The 18,907-nt window shown below is 34.7% G+C and overlaps 1 protein-coding gene across 1 annotated transcript; it reads left to right on the top strand.

Annotated features, from left to right (window-relative positions):
• Window positions 1-9,019: 9,019 nt before the first annotated feature.
• Window positions 9,020-16,392, top strand: LOC143618941 (uncharacterized). Its single transcript, XM_077090991.1, has 12 exons — window positions 9,020-9,587; window positions 11,501-11,716; window positions 12,089-13,204; window positions 13,315-13,437; window positions 13,991-14,172; window positions 14,258-14,489; window positions 14,788-14,997; window positions 15,089-15,217; window positions 15,316-15,384; window positions 15,660-15,782; window positions 15,936-15,986; window positions 16,073-16,392. Exons 1-12 carry the CDS (start codon window positions 9,348-9,350, stop codon window positions 16,235-16,237), a joined length of 2,856 nt encoding a protein of 951 aa, XP_076947106.1. The 5' UTR covers window positions 9,020-9,347; the 3' UTR covers window positions 16,238-16,392.
• Window positions 16,393-18,907: the final 2,515 nt, after the last annotated feature.

The following is an 18,907-nucleotide window of genomic DNA, read 5'->3' as shown; positions in this document are numbered from 1 at the left end:
ATTATTAGGCTCCCGACCTTTAAGTTTGGCGCGTGGCCATGTGGGATATTATTAGGCTCCCGACCTTTAAGTTTGGCGCGTGGGATATTATGTGGGTTTATAGGTGACCCGCGGCGTTCGTGGTGATCCGTTATGATCGGTGTTCGTCTAACGGAGCGTTGATCTGCGGTGCGCGCATGCTGGAGGCGGAGTGGTGATCCAAGGTCACGTATGCATGGCGGCTGAAAGTTGAGCGCGCATGCATGGCGGGGTTGAGCGCGCATGCATGGCGGGGAGTTGAGCGCGCATGCATGGCGGGGAGTTGAGCGCGCATGCATGGCGGGAGTTGAGCGCGCATGCATGGCGGGAGTTGAGCGCGCATGCATGGCGGGGAGTTGAGCGCGCATGCATGGCGGGAGTTGAGCGCGCATGCATGGCGGGAGTTGAGATGCATGGGGTTGAGCGCGCATGCATGGCGAAGGGTTGAGCGCGCATGCATGGCGGGGTTGCGCGCGCATGCATGGCGGGGTTGCGCGCATGCATGGCAGGGTTGAGCGCGCATGCATGGCGGGGGTTGAGCGCGCATGCATGGCGGGGTTGAGCGCGCATGCATGGCGGAGTGTTGAGCGCGCATGCATGGCGGGAGTTGAGCGCGCATGCATGGCGGAGAGTTGAGCGCGCATGCATGGCGGGGTTGAGCGCGCATGCATGGCGGGGAGTTGAGCGCGCAAGCAAGGCGTATATGTAATCGCCGGGAGCGAGCATGCAACCCGCTGTGGCGGAGAGTAATCGCCGGGAGCGCGCATGCAACCCGCTGTGGCGGAGAGTAATCGCCGGGAGCGCGCATGCAGAATCTGAAGCTGACCCCCAAGGCTTTAATTGCGCCTCGCGGGAACTTTGCTCATGGCTCGCGGAAGCTTATCTTTGTGGAAGCTGAAGTTGACCCTCAAGGCTTTGATAACGCCTTGCGGGGAGCTTTGCTTGCTGAAGCTGTTTATGAAGATGCTCCAAAGATATATTCATAGATTTAGAGATTTTGAATATCCACATCAGGTAGGTTTTATGTAAAAACCAACAGATCTGAGAGGATTTATAGGTCTATGAATATGAAAATGTGACTATTGCTCAAACGAACCCAGATCTGAAAAAACCATAACTAGATCTGGTATATTTCACTTAGAAAAGCACAGATCTAAGGGTTTTCCCCAAAGTTTGGTGGTATTTCTCCTTGTATATTTCTAGATCCGGAAATATTTTTAGATCTGCGGATTTTTGGACTTCCCTTGAACAGATCTGAAAGAAGAAATCGTAGATCTAGAGTATTTGATGAACAGATCGGAGGACCGAGACGAAAATCGAAGGGTAGCTCGTTGCCGTCCCACGGATGGCGCCAATGTAGAAACATGAAATGAATCTGACCTGATCCATGACGATGTTCCCCGGTCTTCGAGATGAACGAACCACGACTCGATCTTCTTCTCCGGTAGCTTAAGATCTGCATTGGTTTTTGGGGGTGTGGAGGTGACTGCTAAGAAGTCTCAAGGATCTCTTGTTTACAGACACAAAAATGGTTATGGTGGTGGCTCTTATTGAGAACCTCCAACCCTTAATAAGGAGGTGGAGACCTCCTTATATAGGGAGCCTCATGGCCACCATCATGGTACCCTAATGGGCCTAGCCCAGTTAGGGTTACCTCCACAAAACCCCCTCAGCCCAATAACATTGTATTAGTCCATATAATAAAATAAGCCAAACATAATAAATTTAGGGTCGTAAAACCGGGTTTAGTACCATACCCCTACAAGACTGATAGAGACCAAAAGTGAGTAAACAATGGGATGTGAGTGTAGTTTTAAAAGCATATATTAAACCAAAACCTTAAAACCGTAATATGACCTTATCACTTGTACCATAAACTTTGAAACAAAATGAAACATTAATTAAAAAAATACAAATCAACTTCAACCCTATAGCCCTACCCTATATCAAGGCAGGAAAGTATAGCAGGTTACAACTTACAACCACTTGGTGCTTTGATAAAGAGACTCATTAAACTACAAATGAAAACAACATCAAATCTTGATAATGTCATGATATCACCAAAAGTAAGCCTTGGTCCACCATGATTTAAAAATCTAGAAACACCTAGTAAAAGATCCTGGTTGCAATTTTGGGATGATCCCCTCGACACTTACAATTGTTTTTCTCTTATTCGACTACACAATGGTGATTCGTTAATGCCATATATCAACAATATAACTAAGGAGTTTGATGAAAAGTTGTACAATATAATAAACTAGTTGGAGTTGTCCCGCTCGATGCAGCGAGAAGTTCGTACATTTATTTTTACAATCTGATCTACCAAAGCATGCACGAATGTTTTTTAAGATACCATAAAATATTTTTGTTTGAATACAACTTTGTTTTCAATAAAGTTTATATCAGAATGCTGATAAGAACAATTAAACATCTTGACTGGCCTAATTAAGACATAATAAATTAATAATAATAACCGGACTTAATTGATACACCAATGGAACCTGGTTACGTACCATTCTAAAAAGTGAACTCTCTTAACTAAACATGCACTTAGTCGATCTTAAAAGTAACGCTAACTGATTCAAACTAAACTTAAACTCGGCTTTCATATTATGTTTGTGCTTGATTTATGTAAAGCTGGAAAGTAACATCCCTGCGGGCCTGCCTAAGGTTGAGTGTCGACACAATAATGGGTGTTGTGCTAAATTGATTTATTTTCAAAATTATTTCTTATTTCCTTTTAAATTTTATTCTATGAAATTTTTTTTTATCTTAGAAATTAACTTTTGATCATTTGAGATTTTTTTTTTGATTCAGTGTATAGGCATGTCAATCATAGATAACCGTACCAAACGTTTAAAAAGCTTTGATTTAAGACCACATAAATTACGCGTACATGTTAAGCAGTTATGTTTCACCTATTATAAAAGGTTTTGATTGTGTTTGTGTGTAATACGTGTTTTAATTCTAACACACGTAGTGTCTTCTACGTCGTACGTGTGTGGACAAGAAGGAGATAGAGTTTATGTTTATGTTTTATGTGTTTGAATAATGTTTGTCTTAGGGTTTGTTGATGGTGGTGACTGGTGAGTGGTGGTCAATAATGTTAATAAGGTAGAAAGTAGGTGGTGAATGGTGATAGTGGTTGGTGGTATATATGGGTGATTGTGAGTTGTGTTTGTTTGAAAACGTTATGAATTTTTAAATGTTCTTTTGAGTATACAAGAACATATGTATATTTTGAAAAAATAAACTAAGAATAAATCTTAAAAATTAATGCCATCATGAACTAGCTTGGGCGGTCACAAGTTTTCCATAAGGTTTGATCTTTCTGATAGGTCCTGGTTTCGATTCTCACAAGTCAGATTCATACAAAAAAATAAATTTATCTTATAAATTAATAACATGTAAATAAAGTTAATTGAGTTACTTAACAATCATTAGTAGTAGTTTAGATCTTCATTGACAATTAAATATTACTAGATTTTAACGTTAACATGTAATTAAAATAAAAATCTTGGACTAATGAAACCCGGTCTCAAACTCAAAGTAACATTATTTAAAATAATACATTATTCATTTGGTTAAAAAGGTTATTATATATTTGACTGTTATTAGTACTTTTCAATATAATAATAAAATGATTATATTCGTTGAAGTTTTCCAATTATGTTCGATATTAATAATTAACTATTTGTAAATATAGTCGTTGGCATTATATATTAACGAATCTTTGTACTCTATTATGTACAACAAACAAAAGTATTTAAATATTTGGATGCATGGTCATTATCGATCACTCTAAAATGATGTTAGACAATGGCTTTTTTCTATAAAAAAAATGTAAAAATTATATTTTATTTCTTGATAAGGTGAATCCAATAATTAAAATATTGATTTAGAGACTTACTATTAGGTAAATGAAGGTTAGATTATGTGTTGTGGGCTAATTAGCTAGCTTTAACTAAATCACTTTTTTTAAAATGAACTAGTCTGCCTTTTAATTTAAGCATTGTGTGTTAACTAGCATTAACTTTAAACTAATTATATTTATTTATTTAAAAGTAATTAATACCAAAACACTACAACAAGTCATCAAGAATTAAAAAAAAAATTGTCACCAAAGGCAAATGGTCATGAGCACTTTCACGATTTCGTCAAAGCAGATTGAGTTCGTCTTGTACGTGGAATTGAGCTTTTTACATTCGTCAACTAAGAGTTGGCTCGACACTCGAACCGCAACAAATATCACATCATCTTCCAAATCTTAATCAAATAAAGTATCGAGGTACAAATAGTTTGATCGCAAAGGGTCGGAGAGTGAGTTCATATTTTGTAAAAAAGTACTGGAAGGAAATATTAAAATTATGATGAGTGAGGTGTATTGTAGTTTGTAAAATACAAGGTGTTAATGGGGTGTTGCTTTTCCTTGGCGCTAATGTCATTGATCCCAGTTCCTTCTAGAACAACTGAAGAGCTATTGTGAGCTGTCAGGTTTTTCTTGATATAAATTTAATTCAAAATCGAGTTGTGGGTAGTAGTATACAACGTATTTGAATTATAAACGTACATATTATCATCACTATTCCCGCTTTAATTTTTTTTCTTGTAAAAGAATGTCGTTTACCATTTTCATTATTCTTATAATATAATATAATATAATATAATATAAATTTGAATATGTCGTTATAACATCTTTATTTTTATTTGCATTTCAATATAAGAAAAATTGTATCCTAGGCTACGCGAGTGTCGTTATCGTGAAGAACCAAATTGATGGTATTATCATAATCGGTACCGATATCCATTTTAGGGATTTAATCGGCGTAAAACATGTGTCTATACTTCTTTTGAACGTATCACGACTTTATCTTTTGGATTCTCTCTTATAGCTATTATACCAAATGTTGTCATCAAACTCATACCATAGAAATCCGAATCGCTAACCGAACTCTCGCCATGTAGCGCAAGGGAGTACTCTAGTAGTGTATATTAAGCGCTAAATACTATATTTATTACACAAAACAATTACTATGTTAATTTATAACTATAAAATAAAAATATAGAAATAGAAAATTGGTGTCACCGCTATTTGATAATTACGGGGAACTTGTTATTTGACTTTTATGAAGAAAAAGTGGAAGTCAACTTGAGGCCTCTTGTTCACATACCAACAGTCCAACACCAATGAGGGTTTTTCTTTCTATCCTATATTTTTAAGCTTTCATTTACTAATTATGATATGGTTCTAAAATGTGTTTTGGAATTATAGTGGTGGTTTGTTTCACTTGACATTAAAGGATTTAGGCGGTATCAAAAGTGAGACGGTGTTTCAGTAAATAGTGTCATAACATATCTGATTTTCACATCATTTTGGTTTTCTGACTTTATCCTCACCCCCTTCCTATCTATTGTTTCTCCCAAATCGCACATCTATCCTCACCACACCGCTTTCCCCACAGACTGTAACCTCACTTTCTCCACCTTTCATCTTTGCCGCTACATCACGTCACGTACATCTTTCTACCACTCTGGGTCTCTCACCAGCTTGTAGTACATAAAAGAGTTTATTGATGACATTTTTTTTTGTATTTTTTATTGTATGGTAGGATGAAAGAATATAGCATTGTAATATCAATTGCACAAGTTATTTTGCTTTTTACAAACATGTGTTGTTTTTTTTGTTGATATTTGTTTTTTTTTTCTAAGTTATAAAACAATATTGATGCACATCAATAATTGTTTATCACAAACATGGGCAGTGGGTGCAAATCGTATAAAAAAAATAGTGGGGCCTCCTTTCGTTTTTAATCAATTTAATGAAACTTAAATAAGCCATTTAATGCAACAAGACAATACAAAAAGTTAAAAAATATCATGATTAATGTGATGGGCAATTTGTAACATCTAATTTAATCACACTTGCACCAAATGGTGTGTTAAGGACTTCGGGCAACTAGGTGTGGTTGCAGGTTTTCACCCGTGGGCAGATGTGGCGTGGTAGCATGTTACCCGATAAATACGTGACGAGTTTGGGACGAGCTTTAGTAGTCGAGTATGGGAATACCAAAACACGTCCCAAACCTGACAAATTGCCATCCCTATGAGCGACATCCACAACTTGTATTTTTGTATCATATACGTGTGTGTGAGAAGCGTGTTAAATAAAAATTTGTGTCCATAAATTTTAGGTCATGTGCGGTCACCACCTGGCCCACTCTCTGGCTCGACCCTCGTGATGCTAGAAGATTGCATTTCATTTCTCATAAACCTATGCAATTACCGCGTAGCTAAAAAGGTTTAGGCTCAAAGTTATTAAAAAATCCATACCCAAGTTAAACCGAAAACTGATCGTAAGCATGTAAGCCTATACGAAAAATCGAAAACCGGATACCAAGATGATCATTGGTTGTCATTCACCAATAAACCGAAATTTTTGGTTCTTTTGAACTTAAAAACCGACACAAACTTTTCGCCAACTTATGGATAGAAGAATTGGTGGTCTTGAAATGGGCGTTGCACTACAAAACGATAAATAGACCAAAAACTAATATTAAGAAAATGAATACAACATAGAGCAACAAACATGGATGCAAATGGCAAACAAAATACGTCAAATCAGTATATAAACAATCAATTGAGATAACATGACATTATTATTATTATTATTATTATTATTATTATTATTATTATTATTATTATTATTATTTTTGTTACAATTGCAACTAGTTATTTTTTTTATATAGAGATAAATTTTATATGATACTAAATGCCATATTGTTGTTAAATAGGTTGTCTTTCGACGCCGGTGTGAGGTCTTCGGTTTTTTGGGGGATTAACTAATCCGTCTTCTTTATAATAAAGGTTTCTGGTTTCGTCATGCCATGAATCAATCTAGAGAGCGGCTAAAACTCTTGACCAATGGTGCGGTAGACTGATTTAGGCACATGCACTTTACAGTTCACTAAGGTTGTACATGATAAGATCCGGTCTGGTTAGTAAACCCAAACGTTCAAACATAAAATAAACGACTTTGATTATTAGACGTTACACATCACAAAATTGATAGAAAATATAAATATTGATGTAAATTGTAAAGGATTAAAATATCTCACGTGAATGTTATTTTAAAATATTGTACTAACTATATATTATAGGGGAAAATTGCTACAAATGTCTAGATTCTAAAATACGGTACGAGTATGTTTCAATTGACATATATAGGCGATATATAAAAACCATTTCAAACTAAAACATTTGTTTTTTTCCTTTTCATGTATTTAACCGATTTTAATGTAATTTATTAATACTTTATAGATTAACAGATTCTTCATATTACATGCTTTTAAATAACATGTTTTAACTTTATAGTATATTAGTAGGCTAAAATTGATTTTTGCCATAGTTGTATAGTTCCACTTGTTTTTTTAAAAAAATATAATAAAAAAATCTTGAGTAGCCGTAAATTGTAAATGATGAAATATAATTTTGACAACTAAAGGTAGACGCATTCATGGAGAAACATGTGAAGTGACTTATCATCACCATTTTTTTAACAGTATTTGGATACACGGTAAGCTTTTGGCTCACCGATCACCATTGTCCATGTTCGAATTTTGTGATTAACTGTCCCAATTTTTGACGCTCCATCAAGTTATCTAACTCGAGATCTTGAAAAAACCCCTTAAGAGAAAATTCCTGACCACCAGAATAAAAAAAGCCTAATGGCTGTCAACATCATTTGGTTATTTAAAAATTCAAACTTCAAATTTAGTATTCATCTTCTTTTGTTGATGCATTTTGATAGTTACCCTCCACCACTATGTAGCTATGGATAACAATAACAACATACAGTTCCAATATCCTTTTTGCAGTTAGGTTATGTGGCATGTGCCTAACATGTATTCTGTGGATGTTTAATTTCATTAGTTGTCTTTTTAGGAACAAGTCATGCTCGTCTTTTAGAAAGGATAAAATGTGTGTTTCATGTGCAATGAACACTTTTATAATGGAAGTGTTTAGGAAGACCAATCATGTAGAAAACATTATTTTTGTTGAACTTTGTTTATAGATAACACGTGTTTTCAATTTTGCAAGCCTAGCCGGTGAAAATCTTATTGTATTTAACCACGTTACGAATTATTTTGTCCTTTCAAACCATTTTGAACAGTTACGTTAATAATGTGGGACAAACATCTAATGCTTCATATTTACCATTACCGATCAAATATGATAACTTAGCGTGATAAACAGTATAGATAAACTCTCATGAGATACATACAAAAGTTGGAGTGCATGGATCATATAAATACAAATGTTAGAGTTCCCGTATCTGCAAAGATGGAATATGAATGTAAGAAAAGAAAAACCAAGAAAAGTTCAAGTTTCCATAAAAGGTTCAAGTTTCCATGAGGAATCTTAACATCAAATTTAACGATCTGACAATGAAAAATTTCAAGAAAAAGAACAGCACATGGAAAGAATCTCTAATTGTAGCATCGTTGGATCATCCGTTCTATCCCTTGTTCCTCAATACAGTTCTCGAGGGCTCCGTTATATCATCACCCTTATGGCTAAGAATCAACTTAAAATTTGTTTTTCGTTTATGATATTCTCAATTATCATCAATGAAATGAGATGTCAACACACATGTAATTGATATGATGGTTTAATGTCCATGCATTCATTGTAAAAGAAATTCGTTGCTTATTTTTAACGAAAGAATTCCCTTAGCTTCTTTTTTCTCATCAAAATAAAAAAATCAAACACATCACAAGTAACTAAACTATGAAACATCACATAATGCTAAAACTATAACGCAAAACTTCAATACATAGGTGGGCAAAAAAACTGGCTCCCGACCCAACCCAGCGGTTCCTACACAAAACCAGACCCGACCTTACTAGATCCACAAGTACGGACTGGGTTTTGGGTTCCTCCTCAGAACCAACCCGAACCAACTGCAATTGGTTCCACCGATACTCGGTCAATACCCGACCATACCCGGAACCGGTTCCTACCTGACCCCGTTCTCGACTTTTGTTGACTAAACCCGGTTCCAGTTCCTGAAAATACCCGGTTTATGCACCTCTACTTCCATAAATTCCTTAAACCCTTGTCGTTCTATATAAAACAAATCCAAATTAGCCCAAAACTATGTCTTACAGTTGGGCCCAACCCTCTTTTCCAGTTCATCAATTCAATCCGGGTTAAGAAAAAGCCCAAATTTTGGAATCTAATTAGTCAAAATAAGTCAAACTAATTCACAAAACCTAAAACCCCATACTAAACCCTAGCACCCAAACCACTCAACCACCAACCGATTCGCAATGGTGAAGTCGTATCTCCGGTACGAGTCCGCGGCGGTGTTCGGAGTAATCACGTCCGTGGATTCAAACATCAGTTACGACACCTCCGGTAAACATTTACTAGCTCCGGCACTCGAGAAGGTCGGCGTTTGGCACGTCCGGCAAGGAGTCTGTGCGAAGACGCTTGCTCCGTCCACTCAGTCTCGCGGACCGTCGATTGCCGTTACGGCAATTGCATCTGTTCCGTCTTCTTCGTCTCTGGTAATTGATTGATTGATTATTACTCGTTCGCTCTATATAGTCATATTATTATTATCATTATTATTATTAGTGATTGGATCAAATACAAATTATGTTAAGACTAGTGTAGTTATTATTGCTCTATAGCTTTTCAATTAGAGTAATTATTATTATTACACTATATTTAATATTCTATAACATAATTACTAATTACTCTAGTTATTTGTATGTTTAGTAGGTTACGTTTATTCGTACCGGTTCCCATCCCATATTTTATTATTATTATTAGTGATTGGATCAAATACAAATGACTTTTATCATGAGAAGTGTACAAATAACTAGAGTAATTATTATTACACTGTTTTATTTTTTATAAAATTATTACTCTTGTTCAAAACTGTAATTACTCTAGTTATTTGTATGTTTAGTAGTTTAGATCCCACCCCTTATTATTATTAGTGATTGGATCAAATACAAATGACTTTTATCATGAGAAGTGTACAAATAACTAGAGTAATTATGTTAACTCTAGTGTAATTTTTATTATTATTACTCTATAGGCTATAGCTTTTCAACTAGAGTAATTGTTATGACACTATTTTATTTTTTGTAACATAATTACTCTAGTTCAAAAATCAAAACTGTAATTACTCTAGTTATTTGTATGTTTAGTAGGTTAAGTTTATTTGTACCGAATCCCATCCCCTATTGTTGTTATTATTGTTATTTATTGTATTTGGATGAAGAATTTGAAATGTTAGGGGCAAGGGAGACTGCTAGATTGTGTTTTGAAATCAAAGATGCATATTAAAGTGATATGTTAGGGATATTAATCGTTTTCCGTTACCTCAACTGCACCTGTTCTGTTTTCTTCATCTCTGGTGATTGATTATACATTCGGTCTGTAACTTATGTGCTTGTGTTACATTTTGTTAATGAGGATATAAGCCATATCATTATTATTATTTATTGTTATTATTATTGTTATTGTTATTGTTATTATTGTTTGAAAATTTTGAAATGTTAGGGGTTGTGGAGACTGCTAGATTGTGTTTTTAAGTTATTGATGCATATTAAAGTGATCTTTTGGGGATAGTAATTGATTTTTGTTTGCTGTTTAACCTGCAAACTGTTAGTTTTACCGAAGGTATTAGGATATCATTTGTGTATTTATGATAGCAATGGATAGAAATTGAATAGAATTTGAAGCCTGCAAAAGGATTTAATGCATAGTTTTGAGCTGAGAAATCAAAATGAGTGTAAATTGATTGGAGAATAGCACTACAAGAGTTGAGAATGCACATGTTTGCTAGTTGAACTGTTACTTAAATGAAAACAATCAACTGAGAGTATTTGCTTAATTTTATTTATTTATTTATTTTTTGTGTTGTTAACGAGTGTATAGGTTATTAGGTTATATTATTTGGTTTATAATATATTATCTGGTGCAGGAATGTGTTACTATTGAGAATTTGAAATGTTGGAGGTTGTGTAGACTGCTAGATTGTGTTTTGAAGTTAATGATACATATCAAAGTGATATCTTGTTTGCTGTTTAACCTTCAAATTGTTAGTTCTACTGAAGATGTTAGGTTATATTATGTGTTCTTATTTTTTATGATAGCATTGGGAAGAATTTGAGTCCTGCAAAAATTATGTGATGCATAGTTCAAAGCTGTGAAGTCAAGATGAGTGTAAACTGATTGGGAGAATGCTAGATTGTGTTTTGAAGTTAATGATAATATCAGAGTATTATGCAATAGGTGTAATGCATTGCATAGTGCTATGCTGTGAAATCAAAATGGGTGTAGATGGATTGAACATACTAGGATTATAAAGGATGAGATGCTTTTTGCTTGTTTTGCTGGCAGAACCATTTGTCTTTTAATGGAAAAAGTAATGAACTGAGAGTACATGTCATTTTTTTTGTTACAGATAGCTAGTGGGCATGCCGATGGAAGTATAAGAATCTGGGATTGTGAGAGAGGAACCTGTGAAACAACTTTGAATGGGCATAAAGGGGCTACAACAATCCTTCGGTTCAACAAGACAGGATCATTACTTGCATCTGGAAGCAAGGGCAATGACATTGTTTTATGGGATGTTATTGGTGAAGTTGGACTTTTTCGTCTGCGTGGTCACCGTGATCAGGTCTATATTTTTGAGGGCAGCTTGTATAAATTAACAACCTTCTATTTTATAATTCCTATTTTAGGTGATTTACCTTTTTTTGCTAGAAAACAGCTACTTGCTTCCATTTTATTATTCATTTCAGGAAAATTTACTTTCAGTTATTTAACAAAATAGAGACATGCTCAGGATTTTTTTTGCTTAAAAATGTAAAACAACTAGAGGTGGTAAGTTGGCCTTAAACGGGAATTGAACAGAAGTAGGTTGTCATTTATGCAATTTGTCTATTTTTGAGGGGCTTGTAAAGGTTTTTCCTAGTTATTTTTTTATGTCGTTTATACGATCTGTATGCTAAAGTAAGAATTTTTGCTTGAATATGATTTTGGATCTTAGGTTACCGATCTTGCCTTCTTGGATTCTGGAAAAAAACTCGTTAGTGCCTCAAAGGACAAATTTTTAAGGGTTTGGGATCTTGACACACAACATTGTACACAAATAGTTGGTGGCCATCACAGTGAAATTTGGTCTATAGATGTTGACCCTGAACAGAGATATTTGGTCACTGGATCAGCAGATTCAGAGCTCCGGTTTTATACCATAAAACACGAAGTTACAGATGGTCAATCTGAATCAAAACCTGATCAAACTGTCACAGACGGTAAAGAGTCATCTGTTGGAAACAAATGGGAAAGTTTGAAACTTTTTGGTGAAATTAACCGACAGAGTAAAGACCGAGTTGCAACTTTGAAATTTAACAAATCTGGTAACCTTTTGGCTTGTCAAGCTGCAGGGAAGACAGTTGAGATATACCGTGTATTAGATGAAGCTGAATCTAAACGTAAAGCAAAACGAAGACTTAATCGGAAGAAAGAAAAGAAAAGTTCTAAGGTTGTTGATGCCACTGAAAGTGAAAAGACAGATCACGAACTTAAAGATGATGGAAAACAAACCATGGTTACCGTCCCTGATGTTTTCAAGCTTTTGCAAACTGTAAGAGCCAACAAAAAAATATGTTCTTTCTCATTCTCTCCCATTACTTCCAAGAACTCATTAGCTACTTTAGCATTATCATTAAACAACAATTTGCTTGAAGTTTATTCAATTGATAGCAATTCAACCACAAAAACAAGTGCTATTGAGCTTCAAGGGCATCGATCTGATGTAAGAAGTGTTACACTTAGTTCAGACAGCACACTTTTAATGTCAACGAGTCATAATGCTGTTAAGATTTGGAACCCTAGTACTGGTTCTTGTCTTAGAACCATTGATTCTGGATATGGGTTGTGCAGTTTGTTTGTTCCTGGTAATAAGTATGCTGTCATAGGTACAAAAAGCGGCAATCTTGAAATTATTGATGTTAGAAGTGGTATTTCTGTTGAAGTAGTGAAGGCTCATACGGGTTCGATTCAATCAATTGTTCACACACCAGATGGTGGTGGTTTTGTAACCGGGAGTACAGATCATGATGTTAAGTTTTGGGAATATCAAACCACCCAAGTTTCTGGTCAGGTGTGCTTATACTTTGAAACCACAACATCAGCATTTTTTTTTTACTTTAGATGGATTATATTAATTTGTTTGAGTATTTAATCATCTGTCTCTATTTTTTGGGCTTTCAGGATTCGGCGCAATTAACTGTTTCAAATGTGAGGACTTTACCTATGAATGATGATGTCATAGTGCTGGCTGTAAGCCCTGATGGGAAGCATATTGCGGCTGCTCTATTGGATTGCACTGTGAAGGTCAGATTTGTTTATTCATTGCTTTAATTGTTATATAATCACTTTTATTTGGTATATTGTGATGCACAAATGATTTTGTCCAATTCCACACCTGAGCCGTCGAGAAATATTTTAGAGATAAATTTGATGGTGTTTTTAGTAGGCTGATTGTTCGTGTTTGCTTATGTTTGTTTGTTAACAATATAAACAAATGGCTCACGAACGAACGTAAGTGAACATATATGAACAGTTATAATTGAGCTATAAAACCAGTTAATAGTAATGTGAAGAACAATGTTTTGGGCCAAAAAAGTTATTAAAACAAGACTAAGTTGTAATGGGGCAAACATTTTTTAATGAATATATTAATGAACATAAAATGAAGGAACTTAAACAAGCGTAAAGGAACTGACATAAACGAGTCGAAATGTACATTCACAAACAGAAATGAACGAAAACATGTGTTCATATTAGTTCGTTAACTTAATGAACCAAAAAGTTTTGTTTGTCTTTTCTGGCATTTGTTCATATTATTTTTGTATTAGTCACTAATTATCTCGTTAAAAACTCTCAGGTCTACTACATGGACACTTTAAAATTCTTTCTTACATTATATGGTCACAAGCTGCCAGTATTATGTATGGATATCTCATCTGATGGAGATCTTATTGTCACTGGTTCTGCTGACAAAAACTTGAAAATTTGGGGTTTGGATTTTGGTGACTGTCACAAGTCCTTATTTGCTCATGCTGACAGGTACAATTTATTATTATAAAATACTTACATAATCCAACAAGTTCGTTTCTGGTTCAATTTTAGTAAAAGTTAATTTTTATGGCAGTGTAACGGCAGTGAAATTTGTTCGCAACACACATTACATGTTTAGTGTTGGCAAAGACCGCATGGTAAAATACTGGGATGCTGATAAATTTGAGCTACTTTTAACTCTAGAAGGCCATCATGCTGAAGTTTGGTGTGTCTCTATAAGCCATCGTGGTGATTTTCTTGTTACTGGGTCCCATGATCGATCCATACGGCGGTGGGACCGCACTGAAGAACCATTTTTTCTTGAGGTATATATTTCTACATTTTGCTTATTAATGGTTAGGCCTGTAAATGATTTGTAGGAACACATTTTGCTTAATAATGGGTTCGTTTACAAGCCTATCAATGGGTTGAATCGGCTGTGCATTATCTCAAACAGGTTAAATTAAAAAAAATCTAGATAAAAGGAGACTGAGTCAAACCGGTAACTTTTAAAATGCAGTGGAAAATTAGTTACTTGTATTAATATTGTTATATTAGACTATTAGTTACTTATAAAAGTCTTCAAAAAATGTAGAAATGATATTTATTTCGACATAAATTCAGGAAGAGAAAGAGAAAAGATTAGAAGAGATGTTTGAAGCTGACCTGGACAACTCACTAGAAAACAGATATTTACCTCAACAAGAGCTTCCGGAAGAAGGAGCTGTAGCTATAGCTGGAAAGAAGACTCAAGAAACTTTAACAGCAACCGACTCGATTCTTGAAGCACTCGACATTGCAGCCGAAGAATTGAAACGATTGGCTGAACATGAGGTCTGTCTGTTTATTGCTGTTTATATAATATATATTACATATTCATGTATAAAATACCATTTGTAAAATTTCAATATTTTGTAAATCTCAGGAGGAAAAAAAAGGGGGAAAGGGTGGAGAGTTTCGGTCTAATATTTTTTTGCTGGGGCTCTCTCCGTCTGATTTTATCCTTCGTGCAGTTTCAAAAGTTCACACTAATGATCTGGAGCAGACATTATTGGTAATAAAGATAGTGTTTTATAGTTAATATTGTTATGTGATTTTATTCTTTGTTTAGTCTCAATTAGTCCCATCATTAATCATATGTTGACTTTGCAGGCTCTACCGTTTGCGGATGCATTAAAGCTCTTATCATTTTTGAAAGAATGGTCCTCGAATCCTGATAAGGTATTCCATTGACTATGTTTGTTCTAGAAGATTCTAGAACACACGTGTTACGTCTTTACTTTTGTATTATTTTTAAGCCCGATTTTCTAGAGATGAAAAAAGTCAATAGTAAGATTTCAGTATTGACAGTTTTGGCAAGTGTAATTTACTTCAGAAGTCTCTTTTAAGTAAAAATAGTTGTTTTACAGAGAGTTATTAATTTATTATTGCTATTTAACATAACTTTTGGTTAGTATTTTTTTACACTACATGATTTTATAATATTCTTTTGGCAGGTTGAGTTGGTTTGTAGGATCGGCACAGTGTTATTGCAGCTGCATCATAATCAGCTAGTTGCTACCGCAAGTACCAGACCTCTTTTGGCTCTTCTTAGAGACATACTTCACACTAGAGTCAAGGTAATTTTAACACAATTAACGCATATAAAGGTTCTCTCGTTTTACCGCTTTTAAAAGCATGAAGTAACATTATTTTGGCTTTCACTTGACATAATAATATTTGGTATAGCTTTAAACATGGACATATGAATGAATTTATAATTTGTTTCTCAGGAATGCAAGGATACTCTTGGATTCAATCTGGCAGCCATGGATCATCTCAAGGTTTGTTTTTTTCTCGAAGGATGTTTCATTATGTTCTTATCAAGTAATCGGATTTTGATGAACTTCTTGTAATTAACTTATTACAGCAATTGATGGCTTCAAAATCCGATGCACCATTCCGAGATGCAAAATCCAAGCTACTAGAAATACGGGAACAGCAATCGAAACGTGCTGCGGCGAGGACAGAACCGAAAGGTGAAAGGAAAAAGAAGAAGAAACAAAAGAAGGATGATGGGCACGTGTGGTCTTGATTTGTGGAGCATAGAATGTGTGACACAAATGTGTAAATGTTTGATTAAGTTGTATTCTTAAATTTGGTTATCTTATGTTATACATTATGTTGGTCCAAATTTTGTAGCTGGACAATAGGGTTTTGGTGAAATTATGAGAGTTGTTTTGAGGACTATTTCATGGTATGCTTTCTGTTTTCCTGCTTAGAAACTTGCATTTGTGTTTAAAGTCACCTGGTATAAGCAATATGATTAAACTGGCAATTCGTGTCTTAACAGGTAAGAGGCGACGTGCGCAACACAAATATCAAACTTGAATACGACTCGTATAACTACTTTATATGTCATGACTATAAGACAGTTTTATGTTTGTGTACCAATAAAGGATGATGAGGGAGTCTAGCCTACTAATTTCAATTATTTAAGAAAATAAAAAATTCACATACCACACTTTTTTGATTAACAGGTCTTATCGTGTCTTTAGCAGGTACCCAATTGCCAGCCCTTAAACCTTTCTTTGCTCATATCTTACAAAGCATTATGTGACTGTTAAAGATGAGCTTATGAATCCAAGCTATCACTTAAATTTCTATCCCGAAATCGGTTCCTACTTGTACCCGACTTGCGGGTACGATCCGGTAATGTATTTCTTCCTGTACCCATACTCGGAACCTGAACTGACCCGCGCCCGCCAAAACCGAAACCGGAATATCCGGTCAAAACCTGATCTGACCCTACCTAAAACTAGAAAAAAATAACAGAAAACCCACTCAAAAACCCTACTCCCGGATATGGTTTCTACTATACCTGGTTTTGACTTTTTGTTGAACATATCCGGAAGTTGGTTTATACATGGTTTCTATTATACCTGGTTTTGACTTTTGTTGAACATATCCGGAAGTTGGTTTATACATGGTTTCCGTTCCTAAAATACTCGTTTTATGCACCTCTAATTTACATTTTACAGAGCAATCTTTTTTAATTTTCTGATATGTTTCTCGGTTTTTAGTACGTGTGGTCTTGTTTATTCACCATAACAAATACAAACCTTTAAGTTTACCCAAACTGTCTCGCAAATTTAAACTTGCAATAAACAAGATTAATAATATGGAGTTATATGGTGAAATTCTCTTTGATGTAAAAGTTAGAGCTATTAGTCATTAGGTCATCGGTAGTGATTAGTGATTACATACAAAAAGTGAAAAATGCTTTGTCGCATTACTACGTTTGAAAACATCCTATAAAAAAGACGTGTAATGGTTTCACTCACACAGTATAATTAAAGTGATATTTAATTTTAATAAATTAATTATTCATTTCAAGAAAAAAGATGATGGGGACATGTGATTAGGAATAAGCTCGGTATCAGTACCGAAAGGCGAAAGTAGTGGTACCCAGTATCCCAAAATTGGCACGGGCACCGAAAATATTCAGTATGGTATTGATACCAAAGATAAAAATTAAGTAAAATAATGACACTGTACCTATCCCGAAACTTTCAAAAAGTTAATACTGACTGTACAATCGGTTCAATACCCTGTCCCTATCGGCGGTACACATGAGTAGTAATTGTCTAACCGAGTCAACATTTCCTTTAGTTACCATTTTTTTTTTGTTTTTAATGATTTCTATAATTATATGCAGAGGAATAATAACAATTATTTTTAATTTTTTATTTATTGTTATCTTTTTATAATAAAAAAAATACTCAAGTTCAAAGTTTTTTCCATAATTACGAATATGAGTATGCAAGGCTCGGTTATTATTCAAAACCGAAACCATAATCAAAGTCATCGGTTAATTCAATTAGTTTTAGTATAAATAGAAGAAATAAATGCACAATAGCTACAAAATATATGACAATGTGGAATTGTGGATTTTGGTTAACAGAGCTACAAAAAGATAAAACAATTGATAGTTAATTCCACTTCCACTTTCGGTTAATTTAGATTTAGTTTTATTAGTTTTTGGTTCGGTTTCGGTTAGTGATAATAATAAGTAAAAAAAATATGAGCAATTTTGGGCTCTATGAAGATTACAAATTCGGCAAATAGAAATACAAATTGGTGCAGAATCTTTGCGGGAGAAAGAATAAGACTACTCGTATGAACGATCCATCCATCCAATGTGACCCGACCCACCCATTAAACACAATCAATCAATAATAATAATATTCATTCATAGGTTTGGTTTCATTCATTATATTGCAAATGACAGTTGAGGTGAAGCAGGTGTATTACAGAAAGAAGAAGAAGAAGAAGAAGAAGACCATAATAAAACCTAATCATATTATTGATCATATACCCAACTGCTTTCAGCTTCCTAGAACACCTTCTGTATCCAAACCACGTACTGTCTTCTATCTTCCTATTTGCTCATTCAAAGGTATTATTATTATTATTATTGTTTAGATCGTTTAATTTGAATGTGTTTGATGGAATTGGTGACTTATGGTTTGATTTGTGATGCATTTGTGTGTGATTTGGATTGAATGGTTGGTTAATTTGTGCTAATTTGTGTATTTTACATGTTTGTTTGACTTAGGGTTTGTTTATTTCTCTGTTGATGATTATACTTCTTTTATATAAAGCATAATTTTTTAGCTAAATTGTGATAAACAATGTACCATAATATATTATACAGATAAATAATCCAATACAATAATCCCTTATCATACATTATGTATGCGAC

This window comes from Bidens hawaiensis, unplaced genomic scaffold (assembly GCF_021521415.1).
Source record: "Bidens hawaiensis isolate Kalapana, Puna unplaced genomic scaffold, B.hawaiensis_p1.1 tig00002343_1, whole genome shotgun sequence".
Taxonomy (NCBI): domain Eukaryota; kingdom Viridiplantae; phylum Streptophyta; class Magnoliopsida; order Asterales; family Asteraceae; genus Bidens; species Bidens hawaiensis.
This window is presented reverse-complemented; position numbering and strand designations above follow the sequence as displayed.

What these genes read in the sequence shown, in the direction of transcription:
- LOC143618941 (XM_077090991.1), top strand. Translation starts at nt 9,348, where the DNA reads ATGGTGAAGTCGTATCTCCGGTACGAGTCCGCGGCGGTGTTCGGAGTA. An exon ending in TTCCGTCTTCTTCGTCTCTG is followed by an intron (nt 9,588 to 11,500) that starts GTAATTGATTGA and finishes TTTTTGTTACAG; the next exon opens with ATAGCTAGTGGGCATGCCGA. An exon ending in GGTCCTCGAATCCTGATAAG is followed by an intron (nt 15,385 to 15,659) that starts GTATTCCATTGA and finishes TTCTTTTGGCAG; the next exon opens with GTTGAGTTGGTTTGTAGGAT.